Here is an 18,995-nt window from a genome sequence, read left to right on the forward strand (position 1 = left end):
TGTCATCCACTGAAATTGAGTGGACCCTTGGCTTTTTTGTTATCAACCCTCAAGTTACAGCATCTGTGGGCGTCTTCTTTTTTTAGGTTCACATTTTCTAGAAGGATCCTCTTACCGCCTCTCTGAGGGGTAAGCATGCCTGGGAGTGTTCTAGAGCTGCTGGGAGAGGGGCATCTGAGTCCTCTGCGTTCAGACTTGAGCTTAGTCTCTCCACATTCACTTCCTTAGTTTACTCCTGCCTTCAGTTCCCAGTCTGGGAATATACTTTTCTTGTCTCTGATATAAATAATTGTTAATGGTTTCTGAGCACTTACTATATTGAACTAAGAGTTTTATATATATTAATTTTAATTCTCTCAACAGTTTCAGGTAGATACTCTTATTTATTTCCATGTTACAAATGAGGAAATTAAAGCTCAGAAAGGTTCTATGACTTGCCTGAGATTACACAGCCTGAAAGTTGTAATGTGTACATAAATCTGACTTGAATCTTTGTCCTTAGCCATGGACCTGTGTTGCCTGTTATAAATTCTTCAGTAGCAACTCCTCTTCATTGCAAAATTTGGATAAAGACTGATTCTGGGTTTCTTTTTCTGTTTGTCCCTTCTGTTTTTCATTTCTCTGTTTTCTTTTTTGCCTTCTTGTGGGGTACTTGAACTATTTTTAGAGTTCCATTTTGATTTATCTACAGTATTTTTGAGTATATTTCTTTGTATAGCTTTTTAATGGTTGCTAGATACTACATTGTATACAAAACTTGTTAGTCTTCTGGTGTTGACATTTTACTCGTTAAAGTGAAGTGTAGAAATCTTCCCTTTCCGTCCTTCTATCCTCCCTTGTTTGTAATATAAGTGTCTTAAACATTTCCTCTGCATACATTGATACCTACATAAGACAGTGTTATAATTTTTGTTTCAAACATAAAAACTCAATAAGAAAAAAATATATTTAAAACTGTTTTACTCTTTTCATTATTCTTTCTTCCTGATGTTCTAAGATTCCTTCTTTCATTGTTTCCTTTCTGTTTATAGAACTTCCTGAGCCATTCTTTTAGGGTAGGTCTGCTGGTGACAGATGTCTTTTGATTTACCTCTTTGTTCTTGAAGGTTATTCTCTCTGGACGTAGAATTTGGGTTGACAGTTCTTTTTTTTCAGCACTTGAAAAACATGCCACTTCCTTTTGGCCTTTAAGTTTTTTGATGAGAAATCTGCTCTCATGTGAATTGTTCCCTTAGGTAGGATGTCATTTCTCTGGCTGCTTTCAAGATTTTTTTCTTAGTCTTTAGTTTTCAAAGTTTGTCTCTGTATCTCAGAGTGGATTTCTTTGAGCTCATCCTATTTGAGTTTGCTCAGCTTCTTAAATCTGTGTGTTTTATATCTTTTGCCAAATTTGGGGAAATTTCAATCTTACTTCTTCAAATACTCTTAAACCTCATTCTTTCTTCTCTCCTTCCAGGACTCTGATGCCGTGGATATTAGATCTTTTGTTAAAGTCCCTCAGGTCCCTGAGCCTCTGTTCATTTTTGTATTCTGTTTTCTTTCTCTTGTTCAGATTGGGTAATTTTTATTATTCTGTCTTCCAGTTTATGGATTCTTTCCTCATTGGCTGCTGAACCCATCTTTTGAGTTTTTTATTTGAGTTACTGTATTTTTCAGTTCTGAAGTTCCTATTTGGTTCTTTTTTCTACATTTTCTATTTCTTTGCTTAGACTTTTTCGTGTTTCGAGCATGTTTGTAAATTGCTTGTTGAAGCATTTTAATTATGGCTGCATTAAAATCCTTGTCGGAGGATTCTGACACCTGCGCCATCTCTGTGTTAGTGTCATATGGTTGTCTTTTCTCATTCTAGTTGAGATTTTCTTTGTTCTTGGGTTGATAGTGGTTTTCAGTTGAAACCTGGGCATTTTGGATGTTGTGTTGTGAGACTGTAGAGCTTATTTAAATCTTCTGTTTTAGCAAGCCTACTCTGACTGGTGCTGTGTGGGGTGAGCTGAGACGGAGTGTACTGTAATCTTACTGCCAGTGGGCCGGAAGTCCAGGTTTCTCACTTGGGTTCATGATGCTGGGTGGGGTAAGAAGTTCAGGTGCCCCACTAGGCCTCCTTGGCTGATACCATCCTAGCTGGGAAGGATAGGAACGCATTATTCCTGCTCCCCATGTGGCCTGCACCACAACACTGCCTTGGGGGATCCTCATTACTGCCCGGTGGGTATGAATGTCTGCTTCCCCACTGAGCCTTCTCTGACACCACTGTAGTTAGAGGAGAAGGGCAAGAGTGGAAGTCTAGATTCTCCATTTAGGCCTTGGTGACTGGGATGGAGGTGAGCGTTGCAGTTGCTTCTGTGATATTTGCTGGAATAACGTTGATTCTTGTGTAATGAAAGTTTTCTGTCTCTGTGGACTCCCCTTTCCTGGTCCCTTGCCTAAAGAAAGCAGGCACTCCTTGAGCCTTTTTGTGTGTTGTGTGCCCTTTGACGCTACTGGGTCGTTAAGCTTCTCCACCACCCGGTCCAGGATATATGAGGCCAAAGAAGATCCAGGGAGCTTGTCGTGTCGTTTCTCACGTCCTGCAGACCTGAGCCAGTCTGTTTTCTCTGTACCTTTTTACGTTTGTTTTCTATATAATGTCCAGGATATTTAACTATACTTAGTAGGAGGAATTAATTCCTTTCTTAATAATTTTAAATAGCAGATACTTTACTGTTTTGTTTAGATTTATGATGGTGCTACTGCTAAGACAACTTTAAAAAGCTCAGATACTCCTCCCTTCCCCCACCAGACGAAGAAAATCTGTTTTTTTGTTACATCAACACTTAAGGGCCAGCTAATTTTAGATTCTTCCAAAATGTTTGAGTGTCTTTTTTTTTTCACTGAGCTACTTACAGTATTATCTTGAACTATTAAGAACTTCTGTGTACAAAATAAGTAAACAATTAGGCCCTACTGTTTAGCACAGGGAACTATATTCAATAGCTTGTACTAACCTATAATGAAAAAGAATATATATATATGTGTAACTGAATCACTGTGCTGTACACTAGAAACTAACACAACATTGTAAATCAACTATACATCAATTAAAACAAAAAAGAGGGGGGAGGGTGTAGCTCAAGTGGAAAGTGCATGCTTAACATGCACAAGGTCCTGGGTTCAATCCCCAGTACCTCCTCTAAAAATAAATAGATAAAGTAAATTACCTCCCTACTAGGTAACAAAAAGAACTTCTGTTACTAGATATGAAGGTGTCTTGAAAACGTTCTTATTTATTGCTTAGTTCAGAAAGCTTGTTTTGTTTTTGAGTATATGTTTAAAAAATAAGAAGACGAAGAAACATTGTTGACCCAGGCAGTAAGGGCAATAAGTGTGACACATGTATTTTTATCTATAAGGGCGATGTGATATACTGTAACTTAGGATATGTGCTAAGTTACCCTTTTTTCTTCTCAGCTGGAGCCGAGATGGTCACAAACTCGTGAGTGCTTCTACTGATAACATAGTGTCACAGTGGGATGTTCTTTCCGGCGACTGCGACCAGAGGTTTCGATTCCCTTCACCCATCTTAAAAGTCCAGTATCACCCACGAGATCAGTATGTTTAATCTGAGCTGTTCTCTCCTGGGGTGGGTCTAACTCTGTATGGATATTTCCAGGCTCATGACAATTTCAGTTTAAGGTTTTAGGAGGCAAGAGCACATAGCTCTTCAAACCTCTTCTATATAAAATAATCTATTTAGGTTGGTTCTACCAAATAGATTTTAAAGAGGCTGTTGTTATAGTTATAATTTAAAACTGGCCTTTATTAATTAAGACTTCGGAGCGGGGTGGGTATAGTTCAGTGGTAGAGCATGTGCTTAGCACGCACAAGGTCCTGGGTTCAATCCCTGGTACCTCCTCTAAAAATAAATAAACCTAATTACCTTCCCCCACCACCGAAATAAAATAATTAAATAATACAATAATAAATAAATTAATTAATTATTTTTTAAAAAGACTTTGGAAATGGGCAAAGGTAGAATTAGGTGTGATAACTAACCGTTCCTTAGCCCAGGGCTTTTGCCCTGATGATTTGAATTTCTTTAGTAAGGGAAACAGTTCATTATTAAAACTATGTTTAAGAAAAAGAGTTACCTACCGTTCTATTACAGAGATGTAATTATTTTCATGTCTTTGGGTTCTCTTTCAGTCAAGTTCTCTGTAAGCGTAAAGTTTATTTGTAGAGCTTTATAGCTCACAAAGCGTTTGTGTATATTAGATGTATATAAACATGTATTTTTTACATAGTTTTAGTTAGTATTTTGCTTTTTCACTATATGTCTTACATGTTTTACGAGTTTTCTACATCTTCATATTTATTCTTATTGATTACATTTTATTTTGTCAAGGTAGAATTCCATAACTTTAACTCAGTCACTTCCCTATTATTAGAAATTAAGTTTAGGCTTTTTCACTATTTTAAATAGACTTGGGCTTGGAGAGTTGATGAGGTGGTAGATCGAAATTAGGGAAAGGGGCAGAGAATCAGCCTTCTGATACCAAAGCAACAGCCAATGTACTGTTCATATTTTTAAACAGGAACAAGGTTCTCGTGTGTCCCATGAAATCTGCTCCTGTCATGTTGACCCTTTCAGATTCCAAACATGTTGTTCTGCCGGTAGACGATGACTCCGATTTGAACGTGGTTGCATCTTTTGATAGGCGAGGAGAATATATCTATACAGGAAATGCAAAAGGCAAGGTAAGCGTCGAAGCTTGCAAGCTAGTGAATAAGTATCTGCCATCCTGTGCATTGGCTCATTTCACATTTACTTGTTCCCCTTCCTTTGAAATGTCTTTCATCCCTGGACTAAGAATGCCTCCTGCCTGTGACAAATGCAGCCTGTTCTTTTCTCGTGCCTTAATAATTTCTGTTCTTTGGATTTAGAGTGGTCAGAGATTATTTGGCCTAGAAGAGGATGGAGGGCCTTTACTGGATGCTAGTAATGAAGGGCCATTGCTAAATTATAAAATTTAAAAATCACATCATCAGATGGAATACTGCTGATAAAATGTCTGATATCTTGGTCTGGAAATATTGTATAATTTAGGGTAGCTCAATCTATAGGTGAGCTTTGGGATCCTTTTTAAGCTAATTAGAGTTTGTAGTTCCATTAGATACTTTGGTATTTTTGGTTTTTTGGTTTTTTTCCCCCACTGGGTCATATGGGATAGGACAATTTCATGGTCTCTTTAGAGAGTGCCAGCTTTTTTTTTTTTAAATTGTAGTAAAATTCAGGTAACAAAATTTACCATCTTACCCATTCTTAAGTGTGTAGTTTGGCGGAGTCAAGTACATTCATATTGTCGTGCAACCAGCACTGTCATTTATCTCCAGAGCTCTTTTTATCTTGCACTCAGTCTTGTACTCACTAAATAATAAACTTGCTGTTCCCTCTCCCTTTCAACCCCTGGAAACCCTCATTCTACTTTCTATCTCTGAGTTTGGCTATGCTAGTACTTCATGTAAGTGGACTCATCCAGTATTTGGTTTTTCGTGACTGGTGTATTTCACTTAGCACAGTGTCCTTAAGATTCATTCATGTTGTAGCATGTGTCAGACTTTCCTTCCTTTTCAAGTCTGAATATTGAATAATATTCATTGTGTGTATATAGCACATTTTGTTTGTCCATTCATCTGTTGATGGATACTTGGGTTGCTTCTACTTTTTGACCATTGTGGATAATGTTAAACATTATACTTAAAGAATGAGTTAAGACACTGTCCTTTAATTGAAGAGGTCAAAGGCCATACCAGTTAATCAAGTTGAATACATGGGAATAAAGATATTTATATTTTTACCCAATTTTAGAAGCAGAAGCCAGATCTAATTATTGTAAGTTATCAGAATACTTACTTTTTTTTTTCTTTTAAACTTTAGATTTTGGTCCTAAAAACAGATTCTCAGGATCTTGTTGCTTCATTCAGAGTAACAACTGGAACAAGCAATACCACAGCCATTAAGTCAATAGAGTTTGCCCGGAAAGGGAGGTGAGTGAGACCTGTCTTTTTAGGAACAGTTTTAAAAGTGAGTAGAATGCAAAAACACATTGAGATTCACAGTTTCTGTGTAATTATACTTAAATTTTTAAAATATTTACTTAAAAAATAGTTATTATAAACTGTCACTATCTGGTTCTTAAGTTTATAAAATTTACTGCATTGAGCCAGCAGTCACATCTTGAGATTAACAGGCAGTTCCTTTACAGAAAGGATATCTGAGTGGTCTGTGCTTAGAACCAAAATACCAGGCACATGGTAAGCACTGGGAAAAGGTTACTGTCTTATAATCAGAACTGAGATCACAGAATTCACACGGTAACTAAATATGTACGTTACTTACATAAAACCTGTTTTAAACCCTTTTAATTTCAGGTGTTTTTCTGATAAGTTTGGTTACCCAGCTAGAAGTTGATACACATATCAACAGAAACGAGAAAAAGAGGTTGTCAGTAAGAGAGATAATAGTCATCCTATTTTGTATAGAAACACCATACACACTTAGAGGACATTCATGTTCAAATTCTCTGGAATTAAGAAGTTAGTTAGTGAAGTCTGTAAGAAGGTAGTAAAATGATTTGTATTCTAGACAGATTTCCAGCACTTTCAGTGTCTTTACAGTAAAAAATTGGGCAATCCAAAATGATATATTTAGTTTATTAGCTCATTAAGAAGAGTGTATTGTATATGAAAGAGGCCAGAGAAATGAAGTATTTTTGTATATTTGTTTAACTGTAAGCTTGTGAATTCCGGAAGCTGGTTTCAATTTAGAGGTTTGGGGTTTTAGTCAAATATCGATGATTAGTTTGTACGTGTAGGGTTCAGGGATACACGGGAAGGATAAAAAGTTTGCTCACTTCACATTGTATTTTGGCTTGGAAAGTGACAGGGAGATAAGTATTCTAGTCTGTTACTTAGAGTTTTACTCACTCTCTCCCTAACTTGGTAGTTGTCTTACGGTACGTACTGTTCTAAGTAACTGGTAGTAATGGAAAATGTTAACAGGAACGGATTTCTGACCCTGATGTTGGTATTTTTATCCTTTTCGTAGTTGCTTTCTAATTAACACAGCAGATCGAATCATCAGAGTCTATGACGGCAGAGAAATCTTAACCTGTGGAAGGGATGGAGAGCCTGAGCCCATGCAGAAATTGCAGGACTTGGTGAATAGGTGTGTATCACACCCTAGAAGAATGCGTGCTAACTCATGACCTGGGGTCAGGTTCCGGTTCTCCTTGGGTACTTTCTTTGTCCTTTAGGACCCCATGGAAGAAGTGTTGTTTCTCTGGGGATGGGGAATACATAGTGGCAGGTTCAGCCCGGCAGCATGCCCTGTACATCTGGGAGAAGAGCATTGGGAACCTGGTGAAGATTCTCCACGGGACCAGAGGAGAACTCCTCTTGGACGTAGCTGTGAGTAGAATGAGAGGTTGCTGTTGTTACTTACGCGATACAGAAGATCTTGGATTCATTCTTAGGACTGATTTTTCTTTGCTTCATTAAAATTCAGTGGCATCCTGTCCGACCCATCATAGCATCCATTTCCAGTGGAGTGGTATCGATCTGGGCACAAAATCAAGTCGTAAGTATTTTCCTGGTTTAATTGCTTTGAAACTAGATATTCTTTCTTTTTTATCAAAGAACCTTACAAATAGTAAGCCAAAAATTACTTTCTTTTCCATGTGATTCTTCTAATCTAATTAAATATTTCAGTGCAGTTAGTTTTGCTTTATTTTAATGGGAAAGTCTTGGTCCAGAGCCAGTTTACTAGTGTACCAGGAGGAAGTCTAGTTTACTTTCTGGGACATTTTTTATATTTTTCTATTGCTTATCTGAGACAGAGTTTTCTTTTGCTTTTCTTATTTCCAGCTCAGTTAGCTTCTGTTTTACATCTTCGTTTTCTTTTGAACACCTTTAATTATATTTGTAATCAACATACTCATAAGAAAACATTTTACCACAGAATTTTATCTTAAAAAGATTAAAGAAGGCAGTTTTTTATGGAAGAACTATAGTTAATAACTTGGAATGTTTAAGATAGGAAATACCTTAAGGTAGTATAGTAAAACCTATAGATACCTAATTTTTTATTATCTGCTAAATTTGATCTCAGAATTTCAAGTCTCTTTCATGCTCAGATCTTTCATTTATGTCATTAATGTCTAGATTACAGACTATTGCTGTCTCACATGGTTGAGTCGTATGTTTTGCTTGTGGCATAGGAAAATTGGAGTGCATTTGCGCCAGACTTCAAAGAATTGGATGAAAATGTAGAATATGAAGAAAGGGAATCAGAGTTTGATATTGAAGATGAAGATAAGAGCGAGCCCGAGCAGACAGGTAATAATATTCCTCAATTGGAGGTAGTATTTCCCAAAGGAAAAAAATGATTGTTTTCCTCAGTGTTCATTCTTAATTTGTGTTGAAAATTTATTTCAACACTTAGTCTAAAGTATCATTTTTTTCCCTAAGCTTACACAGTTGTGACAGTTTTTAGAATCTTGGTTTGTAAGGCGTTGACTAAGGTCATACAGGGACATCACTGGGGTTCAAGCAACTCCTTTAACGTTTCACTTTGTATTTCCTGACTAACTGCAGATGATTGAATGAGGACTTGCTTGCAGCACCTGGCAAAGCCACCCACACATGCTGGGTGCTCAGCTGGTGTCAGGTGTTGTCCCTCCTCTGTCAGTAAGAAGAGGGTAAGAGCATGGGCTCTGGAGTATGACTGCCTTGGGCAGAATACTTCCTCTTTAAACCTGAACTTCCTCATCTGTAAAGTAGGAGTAATGACAGTACCTGCCTTTTAGGGCTGTGCCGAATAAGTGAGATGATTCGTGTAAGGCACTCACTGAAGTGTCTAGGCCACAGTGAGCATTCAGGTGTCATTTTCTATTATCATTACGACTGTGATCATTGTTACTCTTATTTCTTGGCTTCTAAACGTCTAGATAGGAAGCTCCTTGAGAATAAACATTTGACTTTATATCCCATGGTGTCTGAACACAGGGCTTTACATCTGGCAGGGGTTTGTGTGTTTGAATGCTTCGCATGTCCAGTTGGCACTGTCAGTGAGTAGTTAATGTCATGGGTCACTGCCTCCTGTGGCACTTGGTGGTGCCAGGAATCAGGGAATTGGGATTGAGTTTAGTTCTCTCCAGCTTCAAAGTGCTGGTCCTCACTTTTGTGTTACTAGGTAACTTACATGCCTCATGTGTCTTAGGAAGACCACCAGGTTCCAGGATATTCTGGTTTCTATGGATGTTACTGGTCTGTGGTGTGAGACCTTCCCAAACTTCTACATAGGTGGTTTCCCCTTCCCATCTCCTCAGCGCACTGCATACACCTGTACTGTAGCCCTTGCTGTATTGAACTGAAGTTATCTATTTGTACCTATCTCCCCAGTTAGACTTACGAAGCTTTTACTGAAGGACTGTTCCCAGCTTTCTTGGGCATTGCTCTATTCCCAGTGCCATGCATATGATGGGAATTCAGCACGTATTTGCTGAATGACTAAGTGAAATGAAGTGTTCGGTTTTCCTCCTTTGTGTCTCCTGGGTTTCAGTCTCTGGCAGCCATAAGCTGCATGTAAAAAGCAGTTTTCCACTTCTCACACCTCTGCTGTGTTTCTGTCCTGCAGGGGCTGATGCTGCAGAGGACGAGGAAGTGGATGTCACCAGTGTGGACCCTATTGCTGCCTTCTGTAGCAGGTGAGCCACCGCTGAAGGCTGGGCCTTGGGACGCTCCTCCTCCTCAGTCTCTGGTGCTGTGCCGCTCAGCTCCCGGCTGTTCCTTCAGCCCCATCTGCTTGTTTGCTCAAAGAGATAACTCCTTTGGTGTATACGAAATCCCTTCCCTTCTCCATTGGTAGAAAATCTTAAGAAAGGCTTTGCCATTTATGCCATTTATTTTTCCTACTGATTTTATTAACCATGTTGTCTGATTTCCTTTTATTTGTCTTGACTTTCTTAAAATTTCAGACCCATACCTGTTGCTTATGGTTAATGTAGATGATTCTGCCCTAGAGGAAGGGTTCATGGTTTAAGCAACTTTCTCCTCTTTTTCCTGTCCCTTTTCTGATCCTGTTCCAAATAGTGATGAAGAGCTGGAAGATTCAAAGGCTCTGTTATATTTACCCATTGCCCCTGAGGTAGAAGACCCAGAAGAAAATCCATATGGCCCCCCACCAGATGCAGTCCAAACCTCCCTGATGGACGAAGGGGCTAGTTCAGAGAAGAAGAGGCAGTCTTCAGCAGATGGGTCCCAGCCACCTAAGAAGAAACCCAAAACCACCAATATTGAGCTTCAAGGAGTACCAAATGATGGTAAGGGCTGCGTCCTCTCTCTCCCGCCTGATGGACACGACTCTTTATTCTCCAGCACGACCTGGAGATTCCCATTTGGGTGGTTTTTTCCCTTAAAGGAATTTCCCCATGAGTGTTCAGTGCATTACAGCTTTGTAATAATTTGATCTGCTTTCACTTCTCTTTTAAAATAGGGGCGATTTTGCTCTTGATACTCTGCCCAAGATGGCACACTTTAAGTCTTCTGACATCTGGGGCAGAGCTTGTGTCAATGCCAGTCTTCTTCCCCCAGCTCTTCCCCCAAGATTCTCATCAGGTGGTGGGGTACTAGTCAGACGTGGACCATCTTTCTTCGTCCTACCTACTTTTACAGTCTGACTCTGGAAGCCTTTTTAATCCCGTTACAGAGTCTGAATTCTTACCCTGGTCTGTCAGGTTCCAAAGCTCATTCCCTTTCTGCTGGCACATGCCAGCATGCACGTGTGCGTTGCTGTGCTGGCTTGTGTGAAACAGCAGCAGCGTGCCCTTCAGCTGCCTTTTCCATCTGGAGTTGCTGTGGCTTGGTGTGAACCACATGGGCCATGTGTATTTGGCCAAGCAACTGCTTCTCACTTAGTGACCACTCTTACAGTTTCATAACTAATAAACAAAGCAAAATTTTCTCCTCCTATTAGTGGACTTGGGACCCAAGAGCAGGATTCTTTGCTCATGGATAGGTAGCATGGCATGTGCTCGGTTGGGGTGATGGGACTGGTGGTGTGTGGATTCCTTGCCATGCCTCTCTGTCCTTTTCCAGAAGTCCATCCACTACTGGGTGTGAAGGGGGATGGCAAATCCAAGAAGAAGCAAGCAGGCCGGCCTAAAGGATCAAAAGGTAAAGAGAAAGATTCTCCATTTAAACCGAAACTCTACAAAGGGGACAGAGGTTTACCTCTGGAAGGATCAGCGAAGGGTAAAGTGCAGGCGGAGCTCAGCCAGCCCTTGACAGGTAAGGACGCACTGGGGGCGCTGTCTGGCTTGCTTCGTGGCCTTGCTTTGTACAGCCCCTGACTCCGTTTAACTGCAGCATTTTTTCCTTCCTTCCCTCCTTTTTCCCAGTGGTAGATATTCTTTGAGTTTTAAGCTGCTGCTACGGGCAGGCTAAACCAGATTTGGCTTAATTCAGTGGCTCTTAACCTTGGGTCCATAACTAGGTTTCAGGGGATCTCCATTCCCTTGATCTTATATACAAAACACTTTGTGAATATTTTTGTGGGGAAGATGCCTGTATGTTTCACCAGATTCCTGTAGGAATCCATGACCCGAGAAAGGGTAAGAACCCCTGGTTTAATTCATTTTTTCATCTGTGTTTGCTCCTAGGTTTTTTGTTTCGTTTTGTCTCAAATGAAAGAGCCAGACAGATAACCGGAAATACGAGTTTCTTTAGGTGCCCCTGACTGTTTATCTGTAGCATCTTTTTTCTTTCTCTTTAATTATTCAAATCCCAGGGTGGTGTTTTTCTCTTTCACAGTAGCTTAGAATCAATGATGGTGTTTATCTCTCTCCCAGTAGCCAAGCAGTTGTTAGTAGTGCTGTCGTGTTAAGGAACAAGATGAGGTGTTTTGTTTTTTCAAACAGGAAGGGATTACCAAAAAGACAGAAGCTATGTAGCTGCTTCACACCTAAACTAAACCTCTTGAAACTTGCTGAGTTTTCTCACTTTTATATGATTGACGGATTTTTATTGGGAGATAGAGAACAGTTTCAATTTCCTATCAAATACTTAGGAATCTAGGTTAAGTGGCCTCTTGTTTGGAAAATAGTAATCAAATTAGAGTCCATTTCTACTCAAACATAGTTTTTGTTTTGTTTTACATACTGGCACTGCTTTAGTTAATACAGTACTCTCAATTTTCTGTGGCTCTGTCGGTAGATTCAGAGGCAGGACTGACAAAATACTAGTGGTTGTATTTAGGGTTTTTTTCCCCCTTTTTAATATTTTAATTTAAATGTGTTAATCCAAATGCGATGGTAGACACTAGAATGCAGAATTCCTTAAATTGTTTACTCATTGTGAACATGACTTCTCTTCTGCAGAGAAGCTGAAGCAGACTCAATTACTCATCATTTTGAGTATTCCCACTCAAATTCACTATATTTAGACTTAAGTTTTTCACAGTCCAACAGTACACCGCTGAGCAGCAGCATTTTTCCCCAACAGTATTTACGGCGCTCCGCTGATCACAGGGTTATGTCTGTATATGTTAAAAAATGGCCTGGAGAGTTAAACAGGCATTGCCAACCATGATTGCAGTTAACTAATGTAAATGAAAACGATGCTTCCATAATCTACTTCTTGCATAAGCTGATGCCACTACAGAAGAAACAGTTTAAAGTTTAAATAGATTTCCTTGGCTCCAAGAGCCAAAATGCTTCGGGCTGATTTAAAATACGGCCAAACATATTAAATTAATTGAAATTCTCTAGGACATACTTTCCCAGTGTCTTCAGAATCTGTCTGTAATTAATCATATACTTTTTTATACGAAGTGTGTGGTAAATAAACCATTTGAAGTTTTTAAAAACTAAACTTTTTTTCTCTATAATACAGTGATTTCAATTTTTAATTATAGCTGATATGGTCACTAACAGTAGCTAAACTTTTCTGGCATTTTCCAAATTGGGTTTTTGTCAAAGGTGCCATGAAGTACTGTTACATTTTACAGCCCAAAGTGTAACAGCAGTGGTGTTTTTCAGCTATGCTTCAGAAGCATCTAAATGTTGGACAGTTTACTTAGCTGTAAAGGAATGGGCCTTTTTATTCCCTGAAGTTCTCAAAATACTGCACTGAAATTTTAAGTTGTGTGTAAAATACACAGTTTAGGGCTTGTACAAGTCAGCATTTCAGAGCTCCTTCTAGCAAGGGTGGCTGTCGTTATCAAGGGCCTATTAGAAGTTTATTCCCACTCAGCTGAGAAGGTACCAACCTCATTAAAGGCTGGAACTTCTATCTTGAAATAGCAGGCTGCTTCAGGCTGGATATTTTATTTTCTGCATTGTTTTTATCAGGCACTTGAGTTGGTCAGCCTTAAATAGAGACAACCATTTTAACGGCTTCGCCCTTTAAAAAGGAGTAGAGGAGACGTTTGTGGGGGAGGGTAGAGCTCAGTGGTAGAGTGCATGCTTAGCATACAGAAGGTCCCGGGTTCAATCCCCAGTACCTCCATTAAAAAAAAAGAAAAGGAAAAAAAAAAAACATTAAAAATAAATAAATAAAATAAAAATAAAATTTATTTAAAAAAACAAAAAGGACTAGAGACTTTTACATAACAGGTCCAGAGTGATGGTACGCTGACACCGCACAGACAAGACAACTGCAGAGATTACAGCAAACAGTTTATCATCTTGTCATGATTGTGTGCACTGCATACTTCGCCATGTAATCTGTACTTCCTTCTTCCCATTTTCTCCTTTCTTCTCCGGCCTTGGTTCCTTGGCCTTTTCCTGAATGGAAACCTCCAAAACTGAAATGGCCAGGTCAAGCTCCAGAGTGTGCTGAGTGTTTTGAGGCCATTAAGATTAAGCCTCAAAAGGGACATTGTGGTTTAGTCCCAAGATTTCCTCAGAAGGGCTGTACCCAGCTTTATCGACTAGCTGCAGTGCAGTTTGGGTCTTTGTGAAGGCTGAATCTGGGGGAGAGTGGTGAAACTGAGTATCACATAATGCCATCAGAAGTCTCAGTTTCAGGACAGCCTATCATGCCTTCTGTGTTGGGCGTCTTTGGGCAAGGGTGGGGCTTCATCCAATACCGTGTTTGGCTTGGAGGGCCTAGAGCAGGCAGAGGCTGGCTGACCCATGCTCCCCAAGGCCTCTGAGGTAAAAACTCTCTGGTGTTTATTTTTCATGTTTTCCCACACCTTGGAGATTTTCAGTAGAAAGCAGCATGCTGTCATTGTGGATTTTCCACCAGATATTAAGAAATGAATCCTGATCCTACATTCCTGAGGCTGGACCATCTTCAAAGATCAGTTCAGTCTGACTGGTCTATTTGTAGATTCAGTGCTTTATGGACCTCCCCTCCCTACAAATGCCTTATTTTTATATGAGAGTCAACTTATTTGAAGGCAGGATTATAGGTGAAGGCTGTGTTGCAGCTCAAGTTAGATAAATGCCAGCTGTTTATCATCTTCAATTGATCAGTTATTTCAGTAGACCCTGATTAGCCCTGACAAAGTGGCTACAGTCCGGTGCATGTTGCAACGGGAGATTATGCATTTCAGGGGACAGTTGGAAGACATGTAGACCACCATAGAAGTAGACCACCTGGAACGAGCTATAGAAAATTCTTCCCTATCAAACAGCTCATTGGTATTAGAAACTACCAGTGGACTGACATCCATGAAGACACACTTTCTGTGATGAGTGAGGACCCATCAGTGAAGCTTGGTGAGGGTAACCCTGAGCTGGGGACTTTTTGGAAAGTCCAGATTGACATAGCACTATCTGTCAGATTCCCCCCAGTTACTGTCCAGAGGACAGTCCTCAGGATAGAAACCTGAGAGATGAGGAGAACCACCAGTGTCCCAGTTGCCCTGTGACTGAGTGCTCAAGGATTGCCCAAGAACTAGGAGTCCTTGGCAGTAAACATCAGTGTGTTTGTAACGAGTGTCACATATGTGGTCTGAAGGCCTTGTGGGATGGTGGGGGATGTGGTCTGAAGGGGGTGGTGTGCACCTGGGCCTGTTGGGGGTGACAGAGTCCAGAATGAGCAGAGGTGTCACTTCTGGGGAGCGACAGACCTTTGGCGTCACCACTGCCCTTCTGGTGCTGGCCGACCACCCTGGGCCTCTGAATCATACCCTGTTTGCTTACTGAATCTGTGATTGTCTTAAATGATTGGTAGGGTTTCCCCCCCTTTCGTTTCCCTTAAAAAAAAAAATGATCAGTCTCTCAAAGATTAATTTATGAATTCCTGCTAAAATCAGATGGCTAGATGGATATTTTTCTCATTCTTTGTGGTCTTAGATGACAAAGGTCACGTTAAAAACTTAACACCCAGTTGGCCACCCTGACTTGGCTGCTTTTGGGGGGTACCAGTAACATCTGTTCATCATGAACTGAATTTTTCTTCATTTTCTATTACTGGAGATTTCCATCACGTTACAGCTGAATGATAACATATCTTTGGGGCAGATTTTTAACAACAGGTCTTCTCCTTTGTTGCCATTTCTGTCTATCTTATCTTGCTCCTAGACCTGCTTGCTCTGGTGTTGGTTTGTTGCCTGATGCCTCATCGAGCTTTGTTTTTGGTCTGTTCACAGGAAACAGGATGATACAGAAAAATTAACTGACCTCAGATAATCAGTATAATGTAGCTCATTAGTCATCTTGAGTGCAAGCTACTTTTTCCTTATGATTTAGGCTTAAAATGTCAATGTTGTGTTCATTTTTAAACTGTTAAAGCTAGATTGGTCAGCGTACCTGTGGAAAAGATCAGGAAAACTAGCCTTAAAGTGTTAAAGGCATGATATTGAGTCCTGTGGAGTAGATTCTTTTATCTCAAGATCAAAAATAAAAAAATCAATCCAAGAGATTACTGCATTTTATGTTGAGAGATCTGAAAAACAGATGCTTAAATACACTTTTTATCCTACTGAACTATATATAAAGTTTAAATTTGATTTTTAACACGTAGCATCCAGGAGAATTTGTATCTCATAATTTGTCTGTTCTCAGGCAAATCAGAATTTATTTTTATTGCCAGTTCTCATCGGTGCTTGAACTTTAAAAATCCACTTAAAAGCAAAGTTTACAAACAGGTACTTTTCTTTCCTAACTTGGGCAATTATTTTTAACCATTTTCACCTTCAAGTGGCATGTTCTTCCCCATTTCACATAACACTGGGAGGGTTTTTTTCACCTTGTTCTCTTTTTACACTTCCTAGTTAATATTTCACAGCAGCCCATTTAAGGATGTCCCTCAGAGATTGAACAGCTTCTATGGAGTAATCAGGGAAGTGTTCATTTGATTTTATTGCTTAGGATTTTATGTATTGATCAACTGTTGGCTCGTAGAAATGCCAACGATAGTTTTCATTAATATTTCACAGTATTTGGGATTCTGAGGTGATGACAGTTACCACTTGAGGTGATGACAGTTACCACTTGAGGAACTGGGGTTTTCGGAAAAGGGTTTGTTCCTCACCATTAATCATTTAGTGGCGAATTGGTCTAATATATGAAAGATTGAAAGAAGCAGTACCCTAGAACGTCCTGTACCTCCTATGCTTTTTGGAATATAAAGCATTATTTGTTAACACCCTGGAGAACGGTTAGCAGCTTGGAAATTGTGTAGGACTCTGATCATTTTGCCTTTTTTCCCCTCTTCGGGGCAGTGGTGAGAAAAGAACTGGGGTCGGGGTTTATTTTTGCTTCAATAAAGAGTAATGGGGTTGGCTTTAAAGGGGGGAAATTCTTAGCCCACGTGTGCTTGTACGCATCATCCAGCATCCATCACTGTATCTGTTCTTGGAAGTAACTGGTCTAAGTTGATACTGAAAGAAATCTTTTTGTTTCTAATCTCTTTAGCAGGGGGAGCAATCTCAGAACTGTTATGAAGACCCTGGAAGTTCTTCGTTCTTCCCTCCTTTGCCATCGTGTGGCCTCTGGACACTGTGGTCAGTCATTTGAGATTGACTTTAATTTAAAACAAAGGCCTCTGTCTTCCACCCAGGAGGTGGAAGGAGTGAATTTTATGTTTGAATGAAGAAGTGAATTATGGAAGAAGAGTATACGTCCCTTCCCTTTCAAGCATAAGTCCAAATAGGCTCTCAGGAATGAGGATTTGTGAAGACATCAAACAGGAGTTTTGACTCATTTAAACTTTGATGCTTGTCATGTTGCTGGAGAAGAGATTCCTGTTCTGCTCGTCTGTCTTTGCTGTACCCAGCATCATTTTGGCCTGTCATTTCCGGTCTCCCACTGGCCTTCCCTCCTCAGTGCATGTCCTTGAGTGACCTGTTCTTATCTGAAATTTTGCTGCCTGTAACCTAGAAGAACTTCTGTTGCACATTCTTTCTTCCGTTTTTAAACTCACCCTCTCACCAGATACCTCCTGTGTTTCTATATTGTGTTACAAAGGATGGGCAAAAAAGAAAGTGCTTGAAGAATTTCAGGTTTTTCTGAAACGTAAGAAAGATAAGAAAGGCCCCCCTCTCTTTAACATACTGTAACATTTTGCTCAAGAAGCTGGGCTGTAAGAAGGTCGGGTTTGTCTTTGTTTTCTTTTCATCACGTTTCCCTCCAGTATTGGTTCATTCTCATTAAGCATGATTTTTGAAGACAGCTAGTTGCATTGTCTCCAGCAAAGAATCATCAGTAGTTTATATTGCTTTACCTGTACTGGCTTCCAGCGATGGAACCAGACCAAGGTGTCTCTCAGCAGGCTTCTTTTTTATTGGGGTGGGGGAAATCTATGCAAGGACTAAAACAAAACCGTCTAGAATCAAAGCGACAACAACACAGTTCAAATCAAAAATCAAGAAAACTTCTTTTTTTTATCATTGCTCGTGGATCTCTGTGTTTCCCATCAGTCATCGCATTTCCCCTCCTGTATCCATGATCCTTTCCCTTCCTCCGTGTTTCCAGTCACTTCCTTTCTGTGAAAGGTTGCTTAGCTTTTAAAAAAAAATTTTTTTTTAATTTTTACTTTTTGCTTTTGCTGTTCTTTATATAAAAAGTAGCAGATTGGATGGATGTGTACATTAGGTGTTTGAAATTCTCTGAAAATCCAGAGTGAAGCCAGGTGTGGAGAGGGCTCACCAGGCTCTCTGAGTGGAGCTCTTAGCTGGCTGGGAGTGCTGAATCAGGATCATTTTCACAGTATCTTCAAAGGAGAGTTAAGCACTGTGCTTACTGGGAAGTCTCTGTCAGTTGCTGGCTGCTCCTGTAGGTAGCCAGACAGGTCGCCTACCTTTTGGATTTTAGCATAGAAATCAAAGTAGAACATGTCAGCAAGGGCCTCTTCCATTCCCTCTTTAGAACCAAAACGTTCAGTAGTTAAAGTAAGAACTCTTCCTGGGTCAGTGGCAAATGTCTATATTTTTAGATGCCACGCCTTCTCAGATGCTCATTTTGTGAATTTCATTTCCGCTTTTCGGATCAGACCAGGGGTTGAGATTAGTAGGTGGGTCACTGGACATGTTTTTTGTTCTGCAGACATGACATTATTTCCATTTCGTTTCTATCTGTACTTTACACGGCAATAGTATGCAAACTGTGTAATAAAGAGGTTTCTGCCTTATTTCCACGTGCAAAGTAGCTGGGTGTCCTCTGCCTATGCATTTGGATGTTCATGCTCTGTCTGCCTCCTAAACTGGCTACTGAGAAGATATTCAGCCCAGTCAGAGTGTCTCTGGCAGCGGCTCCTAATAATTATTTATGTTTTTGGAATTTTTTTCAGCTCCTAAAGCCTTCTGTCCATTTCAGTTTGCTTTTCTCAGTTTGTACAATATATGCATATCCTCTTCTTGCCTGTTGTCTCCCCACCACCACCACCACCATTTTGTTTTTTAATGTTCTGTAGTTTTGTACGAGATGAGACTTAGCCTTGGATACTTCTTGCTGAAGCTTTAATGCTTTGTAAATAAAATTCGATGTTTATTAAAGAACAGGTGTAGG

The 18,995-nt window shown here is 39.8% G+C and overlaps 1 protein-coding gene across 2 annotated transcripts in view; it reads left to right on the plus strand.

The window, feature by feature from the left end:
- The window catches only part of RBBP5 (RB binding protein 5, histone lysine methyltransferase complex subunit), a 33,888-nt gene extending 14,903 nt beyond the window's left edge, over positions 1 to 18,985 (plus strand). Inside the window, exons 4-14 of one of the 2 annotated variants that reach the window (XM_010969302.3) lie at positions 3,448 to 3,588; positions 4,572 to 4,734; positions 5,915 to 6,024; positions 7,085 to 7,204; positions 7,293 to 7,446; positions 7,544 to 7,615; positions 8,256 to 8,373; positions 9,674 to 9,743; positions 10,129 to 10,358; positions 11,134 to 11,325; positions 16,905 to 18,985. In XM_010969302.3, coding sequence (XP_010967604.1) covers positions 3,448 to 3,588; positions 4,572 to 4,734; positions 5,915 to 6,024; positions 7,085 to 7,204; positions 7,293 to 7,446; positions 7,544 to 7,615; positions 8,256 to 8,373; positions 9,674 to 9,743; positions 10,129 to 10,358; positions 11,134 to 11,325; positions 16,905 to 16,933 — 1,399 coding nt within the window. In that variant the 3' untranslated portion in view covers positions 16,934 to 18,985. The remainder of the gene's footprint in view (positions 1 to 3,447; positions 3,589 to 4,571; positions 4,735 to 5,914; positions 6,025 to 7,084; positions 7,205 to 7,292; positions 7,447 to 7,543; positions 7,616 to 8,255; positions 8,374 to 9,673; positions 9,744 to 10,128; positions 10,359 to 11,133; positions 11,326 to 16,904) is intronic. The other variant, XM_010969311.3, reaches the window with a different exon arrangement.
- Positions 18,986 to 18,995: the final 10 nt, after the last annotated feature.

This window comes from Camelus bactrianus, chromosome 23 (genome assembly GCF_048773025.1).
Source record: "Camelus bactrianus isolate YW-2024 breed Bactrian camel chromosome 23, ASM4877302v1, whole genome shotgun sequence".
NCBI classification, from domain to species: Eukaryota; Metazoa; Chordata; class Mammalia; order Artiodactyla; family Camelidae; genus Camelus; species Camelus bactrianus.